An 18532-nucleotide genomic window follows, 5' to 3' on the forward strand; every position below is an offset into this window, starting at 1 on the left:
GTTAACATTTGTATAACTTGTTTTCTCATTCCAGACCAATTGTTTTCCTTATTACTTTTTATCAAACAGGTGTGATGTTGTTTGTAACTAGAAGAAGCTCATAAATAAATTTCAATAATGCACAAATTCAGAAATGTTTCTTTCATTGCCTTTTTTTCAAAAGGAGGAAGAGTCACCAAGCGGAGAGATGCGAAGAGTTACCAGCTCCCCTGTTCCTTTAAAACGTGATCGCTCACTGTCAGAACATGATCTCCTCCATTTGCAGTCCGAGTTAGCTCTGTCCCAATCTGAGTCTGCTTATCTCTCAAAGGTTTCTGAGAATGAGACTGTAATTGGGACAACACCTTTGCACAAAGGTGAGTTAATACGATTTTTTTTAGAATCATAGAATTTTACAGTAGAGGAGGCCATTTAATCTATTACTGGCTCTTGAAAGAGCTACCCAGCTAGTCCCATTCTCCAGTCTTATCTCCGTAGCCCTCTAAATTAATCACTTTCAAATAAATATCCAGCTCTATTTTGAAACCTGCTATGGAATCTGCCTCCACCGCTCTCCCAGGCAGCACGTTCCAAATCCTAACAACTCTAAGTAAAGAAGATTCTCCAAGTTTTTGAGAAGACTTATAGCTCGGGTTGTGGATGATGTTGTAGACTTGCTTGCCGAGCTGGTGTGTTTGATTGCAGTCGTTTCGTCACCCTGCTCAGTAACATCATCAATGTGCCTTTGGTGAAGCTCTGGTGTTCTGTCCCGCTTGTTATTTATATGCCTTGGTTTGCTGGGGTGGTTGGCATCACTTCTGGTTCTGTTTTTCAGTGGTTTTTATATCGGGTCCAATTCAATATGTTTGTTGATGGAGTTTAGGTTGGAATGCCAGGCCTCCAGGAATTCCCTGGCATGTTTCTGTTTGGCTTGTGCATTTATGGATGTGTTGTCCCAGTCAAATTTGTGTCCTTCTTTGCCTGTGTGTACTAGACCAGTGAGAATTGGTTGTGTCTCTTGGTGGCTAGTTAGTGTTTGTGTATCCTTATTGTCAGTTTTCTTCCAGTTTGGCCTATGTAATGTTTCTCACAGTCCTTGAATGGTATTTTGTATATTACATTAGTTTTATTGGATGTGGGTATGGGATCCTTTACGTTCATCAGTAGCTGTTGCAGGGTGGTTGTTGGTTTGCGAGCTACTCTGATACCTAGGGGTCTGAGTTGTCTTGTGGTCATCTGATATGTCCCTGAAGTACAGAAGGGTGACTAGTGTGTCAGGCCGTGTTGTGGTCTGTTGCGGAGATAACGGCAAATTGTGCCCTTTTGGGTATCTATTCCTTTTAAAAACTCCATAAAATTGCTCCACTTCTGCTTTGTGCAATTTTGGGTTGCTGCAGTGTGTTGTGGCTCGTTTGAATAATGTCCTGATGCAGCTCTGTTTATGGGTGTTGGGCTGGTTGCTGGTGTAATTAAGTATCTGGTCTGTATGGGTGGTCTTTCTGTATACGCTAGTCTGGAGTTCCCTGCTGTTCTTGCATTCCACCATTACATCTAAGGAGGGTATTTGGTTATTGTTCTCATCATCTTTTGTGAATTTTATTCCGGTGAGGATGGTGTTTAGGGTCGGTGGGTTTCTTCTAGTCTTGTGTATTTAATAATCACGAAGGTATCATTTACATAGCGGACTTAGAGTTTGGGTTGTATTGTAGGGAACACTGTCCATTCTAACCTTTTGTATTACTGTTTCTGCAATCAGTCCTGATATTGGGGATCACATTGGTGTTCCGTTAATTTGTTTGAATCCACAGTCGTTGAAGGTGAAGTGGGTTGTGAGGCACAGAACCAGCAGTTTCAGGGTGCTGTCCTTGTTGATGTTATTGGTGTCATGGGGTGGCGATATACAATGCACTGAGAAACAGAACCAGAAGTAATACCAACCACCCCAGCAAACCGAGGCATATAAATAACAAGCAGGACAGAACACCGACGCTTCACTGGAGGCACACTAACGATGTTACCGAGCAGGGTGATGAAACATCTGCAATCAAACACACCAGCTTGGTGAGCAAGTCTACAACCATAAGAAGATTCTCATCACCTCACTCCGAACTCTCTTGTTGATAATCTTGAAATTGTGGCCCCAAGTTACAAAGATCCCAACTCATGCTAACAGAACATCCTTGTTTGCCCTGTCAAAATTGTTCATAATTTTAAACCTCCGTAAGGTCACCTTTTTAATCTTCTCTGGTCCAAGGCGAATAAGCCCACTCTCTAATCTTTCCTTGTACCTAAAACCCTTCATTCCTGCTACCATTCCAGTAAATCTCCTTTGAACTCTCTCCAGTGCTTTTTTTTCCATTGAGATACTGTTCATTCAGAATACAATGTCTTCTATAGCAAGAACTAATAATTAATGTTATAGATCTCTCCAGGAATACTGTCATGTTTAAAGTTGTTAAGTAATACAATTCAAAGCCTTCTCCCAACCCTAACATTTCTGTCATACTATTCAAACTCCTGGTTCTAGGAAGACTTACTTAGTTGATTATTTACAGAAAAACCAATACACATCTGCCAATAGTTTGAAATCCAAACTCTCTCTTTTCAAATGCTGAATGATTTCACAGCTATTGAATAAATATTAGAACATCTTCCATATTGACAGGAGAGAGAAATTGAACAAATGAAGCACTGCTTTACTTTTCAAGCTTTTACATGGATAAAATTTTAATACCTGTAGGTCCGTCGTAGGGGTGGGTGGGAGGAAGGACAGATATGAGCAGGAACAAGAACAAAGGGAAAGTCTGAATGAGTAGAGGGCACGAGAGAATAAATGACAAAAGGAAGAAGTAACAGAATAAAAGAAACAAACAATACTTCAATGAACAACAAAAGGTTAAAAACGCAATCATTATAGTTAACTGCTCCCTGAATGAAATGGAAGCAGTGTTTGTGATCTGAAAATGTTGAGCTGAGTCTAGAAGGCTGTCAAGTACCCTATTGAAAGATGAGATGCTATTCCTGAAGTTTCCATTGAGCTTCATTAGAACAGTGTCTCGGGCTGAAAACGGGGATGTCTGAGTGAGGAATTGAAATGAAATGTGTTCCGAATCTTGTGAATTGAAATAAAAATGTAAAGGGGCTCTTGGGCACAGTGGTAGTGTCACTATCCCTGGACTGAGAGACCTGGGTTCAAGTCCCAAATGTTCCAGAAATGTGCAATAACATCTGTGAACAGGTTGATCAGAAAAATAGGTTAATTTAAGAAAAATGTTTGCTTAATGGTCATATGATACCTTTCATCTCGTGGGTGAAGACGAGACAGCATTATGAGCAGTGAATACAGTTTACTAATCGAATGTAGTGAAAATCAGCCACTGTTTGATCCTGAAGATGTGTTTGGGACCTTGTACCATGAAAAGGTAGGAGACAAAAGGGACAATTTTGCATGTCTTGCACTTGCATGTGAAGGTATTGTAGGATACTGGGGGGATATCACAGACTAATCCAGGTACACAAGTGAGACAAGCACTTAACTTCTAATTAAAAGTTCACAGCACTACTGAATAATTCTTCGACTTCACCATTCTAGTTTTGATTTCTACAATTGCATAGTGCCAAAAGAGTAACAGTAGTAATTAATAAAGCACTTGACAATTGTGGGCAATGTTGCTCTTAGAGAAATTAAAACTGAAGGGACTTGAGCTGATCATTTTGAAGTGTTCTATGGTCATACCGGTCTGGATTTTCTAAGGTATGGCAATCACACACTTCTTTACATTAAGGAAGAGTTCCGCATTTCTGACAGATTTTGATCAGGGCTCCTTCAGAAATGCAAATCTATACTTTTGGGAGAACCATGTCCTGTCCTGACAGTAGTCAGCTGTGTATTCTGTGCTTTAAATGTCCAACATCACAAAAAACTACTTTAACTGCTTCTGAGAAAGGATGAGTACATGAGTTAAGTGGAAGACTTAGGGTGCAAGGTGGTAAGGGTACTAGCTAAGTAGACTGTTTAGGTCAGGTTGACAGGAGATACTGGGTCTGCTAGTGGAAGGTGGGAGCGGGGGCTGGTGTGTGTTGAGTCTGGATGTTGGGGAGGAAAGGCAGGATCTACCAGCAGGGAGATGATGATGTTGATTTCTGGGGAAGAGGAGAGGGAAATGTTGGGCATCGAGGGTTGTGTCCCTTGTTGGGAGGGCTGTTATTTGCAGGGGGTGGGAATTGTCTGGTTGGGGGATGTGGGGGAGTCAGGTCCTGGGTGCAGGGTGTGTAGCGGTGCAGGGTCTGGGGTTTTGTAGTATATTAGAGGTCACGTTATTAGTCAATACTGTGTGGAGCGGGCAGAGCACAATAGGTCAGGCAGCATCGGAGGAGCAGGAAAGTTGATGTTTCAGGTTGGGCTACAGAGGCAGTGAGGTTGAAGAAGGGAATTCCAGAGTTAGGAGTCTTGCCAACTGGAGGTGCAACCAGAAGTTTCTTCTTTTTTAATCGGTTAAGTTTATATAATGAAGGGAAGATTTGGATTTGCGTGGCACTTTTCATGACGTTCGGGTGTCAAAAGCACTCTTCAACAAATAAAAAAAAATGACATCGAAGTGGGGTTTTTGTTACAACGCAGGAGATCAGAGTTGAGGAGCTGGGTCTCCTTGAATCAGAATAAAGAAATAGCATTTTGTGGAAAAAGGCAAGGGAGCTTTACATTTTTAAAAAAGAAAATTGTCCCCTCAGGTTTCAGTGTGGTTTATATTGGGTATTCAGTATATTGGGTAATAACTGAATAGGGCATGAAATCCTCTTAGGTATATACATTCAATAGCTTATCTCATTACTCTCAGCTTGGTGTTTAATAGGTTATGTTGCTGAGCTATGCAACTGTCAAATATTCTCACTTTTACCCTACTAGTCCAAACATTGGGACCTCAAATTAGGAAGATAAAATTTGCCAGAATTCCAGCCTTGCTATCCGTGGACATTTTGCTAATAGTACGGGTGTCGGATGAAGTCATAATTTGACTTGGGTATTAGTTCTTTGTGATTGAAACGTTTTACGACTGAGTACGTGAAAAATATCTGTTTAAAAAAAATAATAAATGTTAGCTCATTCAAAGGAGGAGAGAGGAGAAAATTAATGATGAAAAAGAATGTTCTGCTTTACTTTTCACTGTACCAAATTTGTACAAAAATGACTCTGCTTATTCTTTCAGTAGGCAAGAATACAGACACGCAGCCTATAAATTTCCAGTCAGCTCGAAGCACTCGTTCTTGTTTGGTAATGGGAGATAACCACCAGTCTGTCAAGGGTATTCCAGAGACTCTTCCAACCTTTTCCAAACGTCAATGGCTGGTGAGTACCTGTTCTCACTACTGGAAAAGTCTTGTTGGCTGATTCGTACATTTTAAAGATGCAAAACAGATGTCTAATATCTGTCTGCAGCTGCTTCACTGCAAAAGACCTGACTGATCATTAATGTAACAGTACAAGCTTCAAATCTTAGATGATGGCTTTGATTTGTTGTAGGTTCATTTCAATCTTTGGTGAAATAAATGAGGGGAAACCTGGATCAACCACAGTAGCACATCTCTCCTGATCTGCTGAAGTCAATTATTGGGATCTTGAAGCAGTATTTTGTTACATGCTTGGACATAGTAGAGGGCATTTTGCACCACAGACCTACCAGGATTATCAAGATCTGTGTCCTATAACTTTGCTTTTTGAAGATCCTAAGCATGAAACCGTAGATCAGTGCATTAACAATGGTCAAGGGAATATTGTTGCTGACACATCTTAACAGCCTGCAAGAGTATTACACAATGCTGCCGTTGAGAAAGACTTTCATCTAAGTGCCTGAAACGTTCATTTAGCTAAGAAAATGCATCAATATTATCCTCCGTATTGCTCCAGCTGCTGTGAATCTTTTTACCTCCTAGTTAAATGATGGTAAAGCTTGAAACAAGCAAAATTCATATTCCTGTGTAAGTGATCAATATGCAACTTTTATAATTCATTCATGGAAAGAGGCCATGACTGGCTGGGCCTGCATTCATTGCCCATTCCTAGTTTTCCTTGAGAAGGTGGTGGTGTGTTGCCACCTTTAAACTGCTGTCGTACATTTTGTTTAGGTCGACCCAGAATTCTGTAAGGGAGGGAATTCCAGGATTTTGACGCAGAAACAGTGAAGGTACGGCAATATATTTCCAAGTCAGGATGGTAAGTGGCTTTGGAGGGGAACTTCCCAATGTATCTGCCACTTTGCCCTTCGAGATGGAAGTAGTTATGGGTTTGGAAAGAGCTTTTCTAAGGAGCCTTAGTGAATTTTTGCAGTTCCTCCTGTAGATGTCCCACACTCCTGCTGCTACTGAATAGCAGTGGTGGAAAGAGTAAATGTTTGTGGATGTGGTGCCAATCAAGGATGCTGCTTTGTCCTGGATAGTGTCACTTATTTGTGCACTTGGAGAGTATTCAGACACTCTCCTTTGCAGAAGGTGGACAAGTTTTGGGGAGTCAGGAGGTAAGTGTACTTACCGCAGGATTCCTAGCTTCTGACGTGATCTTGTAGCCACAGTCTTTATATTTTAGTCCAGTTTATGATCAATGGTAACCTCTAAGACATTGATAGGGGAGAATTTGGGGATGGTTAAAAACAAATTTAATGTCAAGGGGTAATGGTTAGATTCTGTCTTCCAGATGTGGACATTGCCTGGCATTTGTGTGGTGTGAACGTTACTTGCCATTTCTTAGCCCCAAGTTTGGCTTGGGAAATGCCTGCAATTTAAATATGGACTAGTTCCACATGTGAGGAGTCACAAATGGTGCAATCGTTGCCAAACATCCCCACTTCTGACCTTATGATGGAGGGAAGATCATTGAAGCCAGTTGGGCCTACATCTTATTATTTTTACCCCAGTGTTTTCAGTGATAGTATATGTCGTGTCCTTTTGCAGCTAATGTTTCCAAGCCTTCTGACCGGCTGTTGGTTGGTTGGGAATTGATAGGTCCTGTACGAGTTTATGCTGGCCCTGCAGCAACGTCCAGTGCTTTCCTGGTTGAGTGGGGTTCTGCCCTCAAGTGCAAATGGAGCAACTTGAACTGTGCCCTAGCACACAAGCTATGTCGTATCTAGTGGACACATGAAAAGCACAATGGAACTTAAAATACTCTGACAATCCAGCCAAGGCAGCCTGCTGGAAATGTGAGCCTCATGCTACCGTTCACTGGAGATATGACAACAATATCTTTGCATTTAATATGGTGGCTCTATGAGAAAATTTACAAATGTGTGAAACAACAATAGAAAAACCAAATGTTAAACTAAATTTTAAAGAAAGAGAATTGGGAGTTCTACACAAAAGCAAATGTCCAAATCGCTGGCTGCTAAGGAGGGGAGAAAGCTCGCAAAATGGAAGGTTATAAGTGACAGTAGGGGTTCAGCCCAATATAATGTGTCAGAACCAAAATTAGTGCAAAGAAAAGGTTATGCAAAGGGGCCCAGAATCGTGTGCATGGAAATATTGGGCTTAATTAGGCTGAAAGATGATGAATGCAAAGATTTGAACATGAGTAGTACATAGACATTGTGCATCAAAACTGATGCATGGAAAGCAAATGGGTAGTGGATGCGAGAATCGCCAACGATAAGGACTCGGTAAGAATAGGATCTATAGTACAACTTGAGTAACAGTTGCAATCTGCAAAAGGCATGCATTAGGAGATTCACTATTATTATTCTCCAGGACTATGCTGAATACCAGTGGTTTATTTGATTGTTCAGTGCTCAGCAATAACCTATTTGCCAATCCTCAGTTTGGATTTCTGTCAGGCTACTCAGCTTCCTGACTCCATTACTGCCTTGTCCAAACATGGACAAAAGAGCTGAACTCCAGAGGCAGGTGTGAGTGACTTTTCTTGGCATCAGTGGCAATTAACTAACTGGAGCCCCTGCAAAACTGGAATCAGTGTGTATCCAGGTGAAAACTCTCTGCTAGTTGGAGTTATACCTGGCACAAAGGAAGACGGATGTGGTTATTGGAGGTCAGTCATCTCAATCCAAGGGCATCTCTGCAGGAGTTCTTCAGTGTTGTGTCCTAGGCCTAACCATCTTCAGCTGCTTCCTCAATGACTTTCTGTCCATCTTAAGATCAAAATTGAGGATGTTAATCAATGATTATACATGATTCTGTTCTGCATAATTCACAACTCCTCATACAGGAGTCCATGTTCATAATATAGCAAGACTTGGATAACGCCCAGGCCTCGGCTGATAAGTGGCAAGTAACATTTTCACCACTGAAGGGCCAGAAATGACAAGCTCTTTTACCCATTGCTTCTTGACATTCGGTGTATTACCATCATTGAATCCACCACAATCAACATGCTGGGGATTACAAGTGACCAGAAACTCAACTGGATCAGCCATGTAAATTCTACAGCTACGAAAGCAGGTCAGATGGAATATTCTGTGTCTGGATAACTGGCGCTCCAAATACACTCAAGATCTCAACACCAACTTGATTGGCATCCCATCCACCACGTTCAACATTCATTTCTTCATACACTGCTGCCGCTATGCGTTAGTGGTACCATCTACAGGATGTACTGTAGTAACACACCTTTGCTAGTACCACGATGGTACACCATCCTGACTTGAAGCGATATCACATTCCTTCACTTTCATCTGGACCAGATCCTGTATCTCCCTAACAGCAATATGGGTGTCCCTGCACCATGTGGACTGCAGCTCACTTTAAGAAAGCAGCTCATCACCATCTTATCGAGGGCAATAAGTGCTGTGCTAGAAAATTACACTGACATTCTAGTTTTAGTTATTTGCATACGGACTCACAATGGGATCAGAATCCATGAGATTTAATTTTCAAACCTGAATCTTCGGGTACTATGACCCCATTATCTTTCAGCCTTAGGAGTTGTGCATCCCACATAGTTTGGTGTTCTCTGTTCCGTCAACAATGGTGCATCCTTCAGACAACTAATGCAGGAAGGAGACTGGACTATTTATTTTGCTTTTGCAGGAGGAATTCAGTCACCCAGTGGAGAGCCTGGCTTTAACTGTGGAGGAAGTTATCAATGTCAGAAAGGTCTTAGTGAAAGCTGAAATGGAAAAGTTTCTGCCAAGCAAGGATCTCTACAACAGTCTGAGAAAGGGAAAGGTATGCTACTTGTGTAATTTTTTTTTCTTGCGGTTCTGTAACGTTTACTATTCAATTCCCACTGGCTTTTACTTTCTCTGTCCTTTCTCCAAAACCGTGTCATTTCCCTTACTTTAGCAGCGGGGCAATTGACCTTTCTCGGCAGCTTCACATGTAACTTGTGTCCTATCCTAATCAGCCAGTGATCTGTATGCCAATTAAGGGAGACAGACAGTACACTAATATTTTATAAGGCTTTAAGTACAGTACAAGTTAGAAACCTGGGTAATGTATAGACTGGAGCAGCTGCTGAGATTGAAACTGCAATTGTTTCTGAAAGATGGAAAGGAAATCTTTAATTGACTTTAAAGCAAATGTTCATTGTAGTTTCCAAACTGTGAATTATAATGTGCTAAATAAATATTTGGCAGTTACCAGAAAATTGAACTAATGTTTCCGCACAGCCACATCAGAAAGTACATATCTTACAAATGATGAAGATATTTATTTGGATATGAAAAACTCTATTCTCCTTACGCTCCCTAGATTTCAACGTTTCAGCCTGTTTAACATTTAAAATATGGCCACGATTGGCAAGTCCAACCAAATACAATGCCCCTCTTTAACATTCAGACACTTAAATCTCAATCCAGTGAGGACATTACCCAACTGTAGTGATTATAACAAGGTCAGCTAGGTGGACCTCATAGAATGAGATCCCTGATTTGGACCAGATTAACAGCCCCAATCAAGGAGCCCTGGCTGACAGATATAAACAGGAGTGTTAGAGGTTTGGCTCACTCTGCGAGCTGGCTCTGAGAAAGCTGGACCAGAGTCCAGTAGTACGCACGTGTAAATAGAGTGACATGGTGACAAGATACCAGCCTCTAGAGTTATTTCACTATCCACACTTGGGAAAGTATTTCACTCTTTGTTCCCAGAAAAATAATTTTACACATTTTATCATGTAATCCTGCAGTAGAAACAAATTGGGAGGTGATGGCCTCGTGGTAATATCACTATACCTGGGTCTCTAGATGAATAGTCATGTTTTGGGGACTTGGGTTCAAGCTCCAGCATGGCAGAATGTGGAATTTGAATTGAATAGAAATCTGTGATTGAAAATCTAATGATCATGAAACAGTTGACGAATGTCAAAAGAACACATCTGGTACACCAATGTCCTTTAGGGAGGGAAATCTGCCATCCTTACCCAAGCTGGTCTACATGTGACTCCAGACCCACAGCAATGTGGTTGATCCTGAACTGCTGTCTGGGTAATTGGGAAAGGGCAATAAATACTGGTCTGGTCAGCGACATCCACGTCTCATGAATAAATTAAAAAAGAAAATGAAATTCTCTTTACATAAGAGGGCCTATTTTCCAAACTCTTCAAATATTTCCAAGTAAAAGTCATAGCCATACAGCACAGAGGCCCTTTGGCCCATCAAGTCTGTGCTGGCATATCTGCTGTAATCCCACTTTCTGCAGTAGACTCGTAACCTTGAATATTCTGATCTTTTAAGTACTTTTTAAAGGTGGTAAGGTTTCCTGCCTCACCTTCTGGAATCACTTAGAGTTTATTTGTAGCTGGAGTTATGTTCTTACTTTTTTCCTTGCCCACACTATCCCCCCTTGCTTTGTTCTTCAGCGCCAGAAATGGGAAAAAAAAATTAACAACAATGCTGAAATCAAGTTTTGTTTCATACATTGCAGTTTATAGATACAGTTAGTAAAATGGAATTTTATGTTTTATATCCTTATGGATTTAGGGGTTCTGCCATCTTACTTTTGAACTTTGCCATGCAGGTGTGCTGTTGCTGTAAGATGAAGTTCCCCTTGTTCTCATGGCCCTCGACATGTTTATTTTGTAAAAGGTAACTTGGCTAACAAAAATTGTTTTTCTTCCTGTCATTGTTAACCACTACAGTTGCAGTAAAAAAAATCCATAAAAATGTCTGAATGTACTCTGAGTTTCAGTTGATCCAGGTGTTCATTCAGGACCAGGACTTCCCTGGAAAGAATGTAGTATTAAATAGTTGTAATGGAACTGACATACTCAAATTCCCCTCCTTTTATAAATGGTAACAGTGAGCAGTGTGTTTTGTAGGAAACTTCTTGCTACAATACACAAAAAAAAGCACAGCACAGTCATTTCCTTGAAGATTTCTTGTTTTCATTCATTTCAGCACAAGATCTTAGAAGAACATTCCAGACTTTCATGGCTAAATGAATGTGTTTTTTTTTAAAAGATTAAAATTCTGGATTTGGCCACTTCTAGCACACTAGAAATTCTTTTACAATTGTTATATAAATGCAAATTATTTTGAAATTTGACTAGTTTATTTAATATGAAGACATTTATGCATATTTGGAGAGTGCATTATTTTTAAACACATTTTGAAGATCAGATGTCTGAACTTGTCACATGACTGCAATGTAAAGATGTTGTCTTTTAGTTTAAACATTTAGGCATTTATATACGTTGATCTCCGACATTAGAAAATTTGACTTTTTAAAAAATCTATGAAAAATAGCTCAAATCAAAATGATGTTAACAGTTAAGTTTTCATGTGATCTTAAAAGGACACTATTTTTTTCTTTTTAGATCAGTTTGTGGTTCTTGCAATTTAAAGGTAAGAGCTATTGCAGAAGTTACTCTGAAACATTCCATTAACCCTTTTTTACTGCAAAAATCTGATCCATGTAACCTCAATCCACACTTCTTTCTCATTAATTTCTTCAGGTTCAAAAGGGGGAGGTGGTAACATATTGACATTATGACATGACACTGTTACACCAGGAACATATTCTAATCCCACCAAGACACTTGGTAAAAATTTGAATTGAATTAATAAATCTGAAGGTGAAAAGAAATCATTGTTAATTTGTAGTAAAAATCCACCTTTATTCACTAATGTCCTTTTTAGGGAAGGAGATCTGCCGTCCTTTCCTGGTCTGACATTCATGTGATGCAATGGGGTCGATCTTAACTGCTGTCTGAAATGCAGTTCACTAAATTCTATCAAACCACTACAAAGCCTAAAGAAAGGACTGCAACCAGATGGATCATTTGGCATTGGCTTAGGCTTCGGAAACAACAACAGCAAGCCCCACTCTGACCCTACAAAACCCTCTTTGCTAAAATCTCGAGGCTTTTGACAAAGTTGGACAAGCTGCTCCACACACCAATCAAACATCAGCCTGTTATAGTCATACACACAAAATAATACCTTACAATGTCCCAGACAGAATAATTACCATCCTGTCCCACCCGAGGCACTATAGGATATAGTCAGGAAGGAATTGTCCTGGAAGTCCTCAACATTGACTGTGGACCCTATGAAGTATCACAGCATTGCACTAAAGATGGGTAAGGAAACCTCCTGCTAATTATCATATGCCACATTCCCTTGCCTGATGAATCAGTACTCCACCATATTGAATTGGAAGGACTAAGTCCATCTGCACGAGGGGCTGTCAGCAAGGGTGACTTGGTAGGACGTAGCTGCCAGAATGGATCTGCAGTGGTGGTGAAGGAGCCAACAAAAGGGAACAGAAGACTTGACCTCACCCTCCCCAACCTCCCTATTGTAGGTACATCTGTCCATAACAGTATTAGAAGGGGTGACCACCACACGGTCCTAAACTGACTAAGCAAGTCACTCAATTGTATCAACTGCGCAAAAGGGATTTAAACCGGACATACTATCTGCTATGGCCTAAGGAATTGAAAATGACAACATCAAATACAGCCCTCTCTATCCTGCAATGCCAGGCTTGCTAACATTTGAGGGGAAGTGCCAAAATTAGGAGAGCTGTCCCACAGCCTAGTTAAGCAGCAGCCTGACATTGCCATACTCTCAAGGATCATCCTTTCCAGACAAAGTCCCAGAAACGGCAGTCACCATACCTGGGTGAATCCTGTCCCACCAGCAGAAGTGGTAGCACAATGAAACACAGTTGGGAGGGAGTTACTTTGGGAATCTCCAATATTGATTCTGCATCCCATGAAGTCTCATAGCATCAGGTCAAACTTCAGAAAGAAAACCTTATGCTGATTATCGTGTACGATCCCCGACTCTACCATTACCATCAGACCTGGGGATCAGTTCTGATTAAATGAAAAGTGCAGGAGGACATGCCAGGAAGAACACCAGGAGTATGGAAAAATGAGGTGTCAACGCAGTGAAGCTACAAAGCAGGACTGCTTGCACACCAAACAGTATTAGCAGCAAGTGATGGACAGAGCTAAGTGATCCCATAAACAACGGATGAAATCTAAGCTCTGCAGTCCTGCCACATCCAGCCGTGAATGGTGGTGGAAAATTAAACAACTCACTGGAGGAGGAGGCTCCACAAATATCCCCATCCTCAATAATGGCCAACATAACACTCAGGTACAGAAGATAATGGTGACTCACTCTAACAATCTTCAGGCAGAAACTCCAAGTGAATGATCCGTCTCGGTCTCCTCTTCAAGTCCCCAACATCACAGGTGCCAGTCTAAGCCAATCTGATTCACTCCACATTAAATCAAAAAATGGTTGGAGACACTGGATACTTCAAAGTCTGAGTCCTGATGACATTTCAGGAATGGTATTGAAGACCTGTGCTCCAAAACTTGCTGATCCCCTAACCAAACTGTTCCAGTATAGCTATAAATTGGTGTCTACCCAGCAACGTGGAAAATTGCCCAGGGATGTCATGTACAACAGAGCAGGACAAATCCAACCCAGCCGATTATTGTCCCATCAGTCTGAACTCAATCATCAGTAAAATAATGAAAGGTATCATCAACAGTGCTTTCAGGCAAGATTTGTTTAGCAATTACCTGCTCACTGACTCCCAGTTTGGGCTCTGTCAGGACTACTCAATTCCTGACCTCACTACATCTTTGGTTTAAATATGGCCAAGCGAGCTGAATTCCAGAGGTGACGTGTGAGTGACAGGCCTCGACATCAAGGGTGCATTTGACCAAATGTGGCATCAAGGAGCAAAAATGGAGTCAATGGAATCGGTGGGAAAGCTCTCTGGTAAACATAGAAAATAGGTGCAGGAGTAGGCCATTTGGTCCTTCAAGCCTGCACCACCATTCAATACGATCATGCAATCTCAGTATCCCATCCCCCTTCTTCCCTTTAGCCGTAAGGGCTGTGTCTTGCTCCCTTTTTGAATATATCTAATGTACTTAAAGTCATTCCTGTCAGAAAGGAAGATGGTTCTGGTTTTTGAAGGCCAATCACTTCAGCTCCAGGACTTCTCTGCAGGAGTTCCTCCGGATACTATCCTAATCCCAACCATCTTCAGCAGCTTCATTAATGATCTTCCCTTCATCATAAGGTCAGAAATGGGGGTGATTGCTGCACAATTGTCAGCACCATTCGCGACTCCTCAGCAAGGTCTTGGCAATATCCAGTCTTGGGCTGAAAAGTGGCAAGTAACATGTTCCACACATTTCCGGGTAATGACCATCTCCAATAAGAGAATCCAATCATTATCCCTTTGATATACAATGGCATTATTATCACTGAATTTCCCCCACAACAACATCCTGAGGGTTACCATTGACCAGAAGCTGAATCGGATTAGCCATATAGATACCCACAACCACAAGAGCAGGCCAGAGGTTAGGAATGTTGCAGCAAGTAGTTCACTTGCGAATTCCCCAAGGCCTGTCCACCATCTACAGGTCCGGAGTGTGATGGAATATTACCCACTTGCCTGGATGGGTGCAGCTCCAACAACAGCAGCAGTGTATGCCATCTATGAGATACACTGTTGAAATTCACCAGTTCTCCTTCCAAACCTGTCACCATTACTATCTAGAAGGACCAGGACAGCACCACCACCTGCAAGTTCCCCTCCAACTCACCATCCTGATTTGGAAAGCTATTGCTGTTCTTTCAGTGTTGCTAGGTCAAAATCCTGGATTTCCCTCCCTAATGGAACTGCAGGTGTACCTATAGTAATTGGGCTGCAGCAGTTCCAAAGCGCCACTTTCTCAAGGGCTACTAGTGATGGGTAATGGATGCTGGCCCAGCTAGCAATGCTCACGTGCCACGAATGAATAAAGAAAAAGAGGCCAGATGATAGGAGTCTGGATCAAGTAATGCACCCAGTGTCTTTCTGTTACCTGTCCACCATCTCCAAAGCACACGTCAGGAGTGTGATGGAATACGCTTAATTTGCCTGGGTGAGCATAACACGAACAATACTTGAAATGCAGTACTATTCAGGACAAAGCAACCTGCTTGATTGACACCCCATCCACCGCCTTAAACATTCGCACCCTCCAGCACTGACACAAGGCTGCTTACAGTGTGTACCATCTACACTGCTGCAACTCCTCAAGGCTTTTTATGACAGCACCTTCCAAAAACTTGACCTCTACCACCCGGAAGGAGAAGGTCAGCAGATGCATGGGATCATCATCACCTGCAAGTTTCCCTCCACGTCTCGCACTACCTGCCTTGGAACTAGAATGCCATTAACATAACTGTCACTGAGTTATAGAAGCTAGAACTCCCTTCCTAGCAGCACAATGGAAGTACCTTCATCCCCAGACTGCAGCAGTTGAGCAAGGCCCCTCATCACCAATTTCTTAAGGACAATTGAGAATGAGCAATAAATGATACTCACATCCTGTGTTTGAATAAGGAATCGCAACACTTTTGTTTTCAACCCTGCAATGTTTATATGTAATAAGATGACCTTAAACTAAAGGGAAAGAGAGTGAATAGTGTAAGCAGTATCTGTCCTGACCCAGTCACTAGCTGATTATCTGATCACCATTGTGCAGAACCTTGGCAATATGTTTTTGTACCATCTGTAGCAACCTCTATTTCCCTTTAATATTAGACCTGATTTAGGAAGTAAGTCATGTATTCATGTTTTGTTGCCTTCTGAGTGTGGGGAGATCTAGGCATTAGGCAGCCCTGAGCATTCATATAGATCCTGCAAGCAATTTCAAAGAAATCTGGACAGGGAATGAGTTGATTTAACACATCTTTAAAATGTCATTCGTTCAGGCTGTTTTAGAACCACAGAATGTAACAGTAATCAAAATCTTTGAACAAAAACAAAGTGGCTGGAAAAGCCCAGCAGGTCTGGCAGCATCTGTGAAGGAGAAAACAGAGTTAACATTTCGGGTCCGGTGACCCTTCCTCAGAATCTTTGAAGCTGATGTCTGATGCTTGTGCAGTTTTAATATATTTTCGCAGCTGTATGTATCCAGGTTAATTCCCCTCCCACTCAAGGACATGCATCTTTCCTGAATTTGCAGTTGCAGGAGGATGTTCAGATTCCTGCCTTGCTCAACACATTGACAGTTATGAATAGTGTGTTTTTTTTGGGGAATGGTGTACTGATTTGCAATCAAGTATTTACCATTAGAAAGAATAGATTTGATATTTTTGAACAATGTTTTTAAAAAGTTTTTCAAATATAGTTACTGCAGAGGAAGATTAATTAGTTGTGGGCTGATGCAATAAATGTAAATAAAGCTTATTTAGTTGTTCTACTTTAAGATTAGACCTTTTTAATAATGTTCTTATAAAAAGCCGTTTGCATTTATAAATTGACGAGGCTCTTTGACCTGTCTGTCTCCTCGCCACCTATCTTCTCCTCTATCCATCTTCTATCCACCTCCCCCTCTCTCCCTATTTAATTCAGAATCCCCTTCCCCCCCTCCCCCATTTCTGAAGAAGGGCCTAGGTCCGAAACGTCAGCTTTCCTGCTCCTCTGATGCTGCTTGGCCTGCTGTGTTCATCCAGCTCTACGCCTAATTACGTGGCTGATATGTCTTTTAGTGGGGCCTTCCTATAATCAGACTTAAATTAGAGCCAGTCCTTCTGTAGTATGCATACACAAACTCTTTACTTGTTATAATATGAAAAGTCCTATCATTCCCTATATACACTTGTGCAGCTGCTGGTGTAGATAGATTTATTCCTAACCTATGACATTAGACTGAACCTAAGCTCTTGATTTTCGCATTTGGTCATGCTTGTATGAAGAACGAGTATCTCATCTGAATTTTTTTTTCTTCATTTTTGTCTTTCTTCCACCATTGTCCCAAATGATAAGTATATAAGAGGTCAATGGAAACAATGAAATGTCTATAATAGAACTATTAAAAAGTAACCATATTTTCTACAGATCAAGATTCCCTCCAAGAAATTTGCTCATATACCGGTTTATACTGTGGGTTTTGAGAATATTCATGGAACTGCTCACAACCAAGGATATTTCCAATCTCAGTAAGTATCTGGACTTCCTGCAGTTGTTGAAGCTTTTAGATTAAACTCCATTCTAGTCAATTACAAAGAAGTATACAACTGCTAGCACATTGGAATTAATTTGTTTATCATATTTGCCAACACTAAGGCAGATGATAGAAACATAGAAAATGGAGCAGTAGGGGGATATTCAGCCCTTTCAGCCTGCTCTACCAGTCATTATGATCGTCCAACTCCATAGTCTGTTCCCCATTTTCCCCCATATCCTTCAATCCATTTAGCCTCCAAGTGCTATATCCAACTCCTCCTTGAAACCATACAATGTTTTGGCTGTGACTGCTTTCTGTGGTGGCATGTTCCACAGGCTCCCGACTCTTTGTATGAAGAAATTTCTCCATATCTCAGTCCTAAATGGTTTACCCCATATCCTTAGACTGTGACCACTGGTTTTCGACTCCCCCACCTTTTGAGAACATCCTTCCTGCATCTACCCTGATCAGTCCTGTTAGAATTTTACAGGTTTCTGTGAGATCCTTCTTAATTCTTATAAAGTCATGCCAATATAATCCTAACCGTTCAACCTCCCTCATGCATCAGTCTTGCCATCTCAGGAATCAGCCTGGTTAACATTCGCTGTACTCCCTCTAAAGCATGAACATCCTTCCTCAGACAGGGAGACAAGAATTGCACACAGTATTCCAGGTGTTGTTTCACCGAGGCCCTGTATAATTGCACAAGACATCTCTGCTCCTGTACTTGCATCCCCTTGTTATACTGTGTAAATGGAAGTAGGCAATCTTGGTTACAGATAAGATGTGGGATTTGAACTCAGCGCTGAGTTGGAGAGTGTTGGGGAGCGACGCCAAAGAGAAGTCTTGTGTTCTCTGTTCAGCAGTACAATCGATCTTTAATCCGAGCTCTTTTACCATACAGCATGAGAGAGGTTTCTGGAACAGTGTTCACTGAAAACTTTGGCCCTCCCAGTCAAGTACAGCATTTTTATACATTTTGTGATAAAATAATTACGTGCAACATTGCCATTGTTAGTCATGTCCCCCCAATCTATTCGTCCAATCCTGTAAACACATGATCAATGATGGACATCTCTATGAAGATGGCCCTAGGTTCTCCAATGATCTCATGATGTTTACAAGACATTGTTGTCA

General features: G+C 41.3%; 1 protein-coding gene across 2 annotated transcripts in view; it reads left to right on the top strand.

The window, feature by feature from the left end:
- Positions 1-18532, top strand: part of spire2 (spire-type actin nucleation factor 2) — an 82768-nt gene that overhangs the window by 58586 nt on the left and 5650 nt on the right. The window contains exons 9-14 of one of the 2 annotated variants that reach the window (XM_020510078.2): positions 164-356; positions 5187-5326; positions 9010-9147; positions 10936-11003; positions 11735-11762; positions 17287-17387. In XM_020510078.2, the coding sequence (XP_020365667.1) occupies positions 164-356; positions 5187-5326; positions 9010-9147; positions 10936-11003; positions 11735-11762; positions 17287-17387 (668 nt within the window). The remainder of the gene's footprint in view (positions 1-163; positions 357-5186; positions 5327-9009; positions 9148-10935; positions 11004-11734; positions 11763-17286; positions 17388-18532) is intronic. The other variant, XM_048605662.1, reaches the window with a different exon arrangement.

This window comes from Rhincodon typus, chromosome 15, assembly GCF_021869965.1.
Source record: "Rhincodon typus isolate 14 chromosome 15, sRhiTyp1.1, whole genome shotgun sequence".
Classification (NCBI taxonomy): Eukaryota; Metazoa; Chordata; class Chondrichthyes; order Orectolobiformes; family Rhincodontidae; genus Rhincodon; species Rhincodon typus.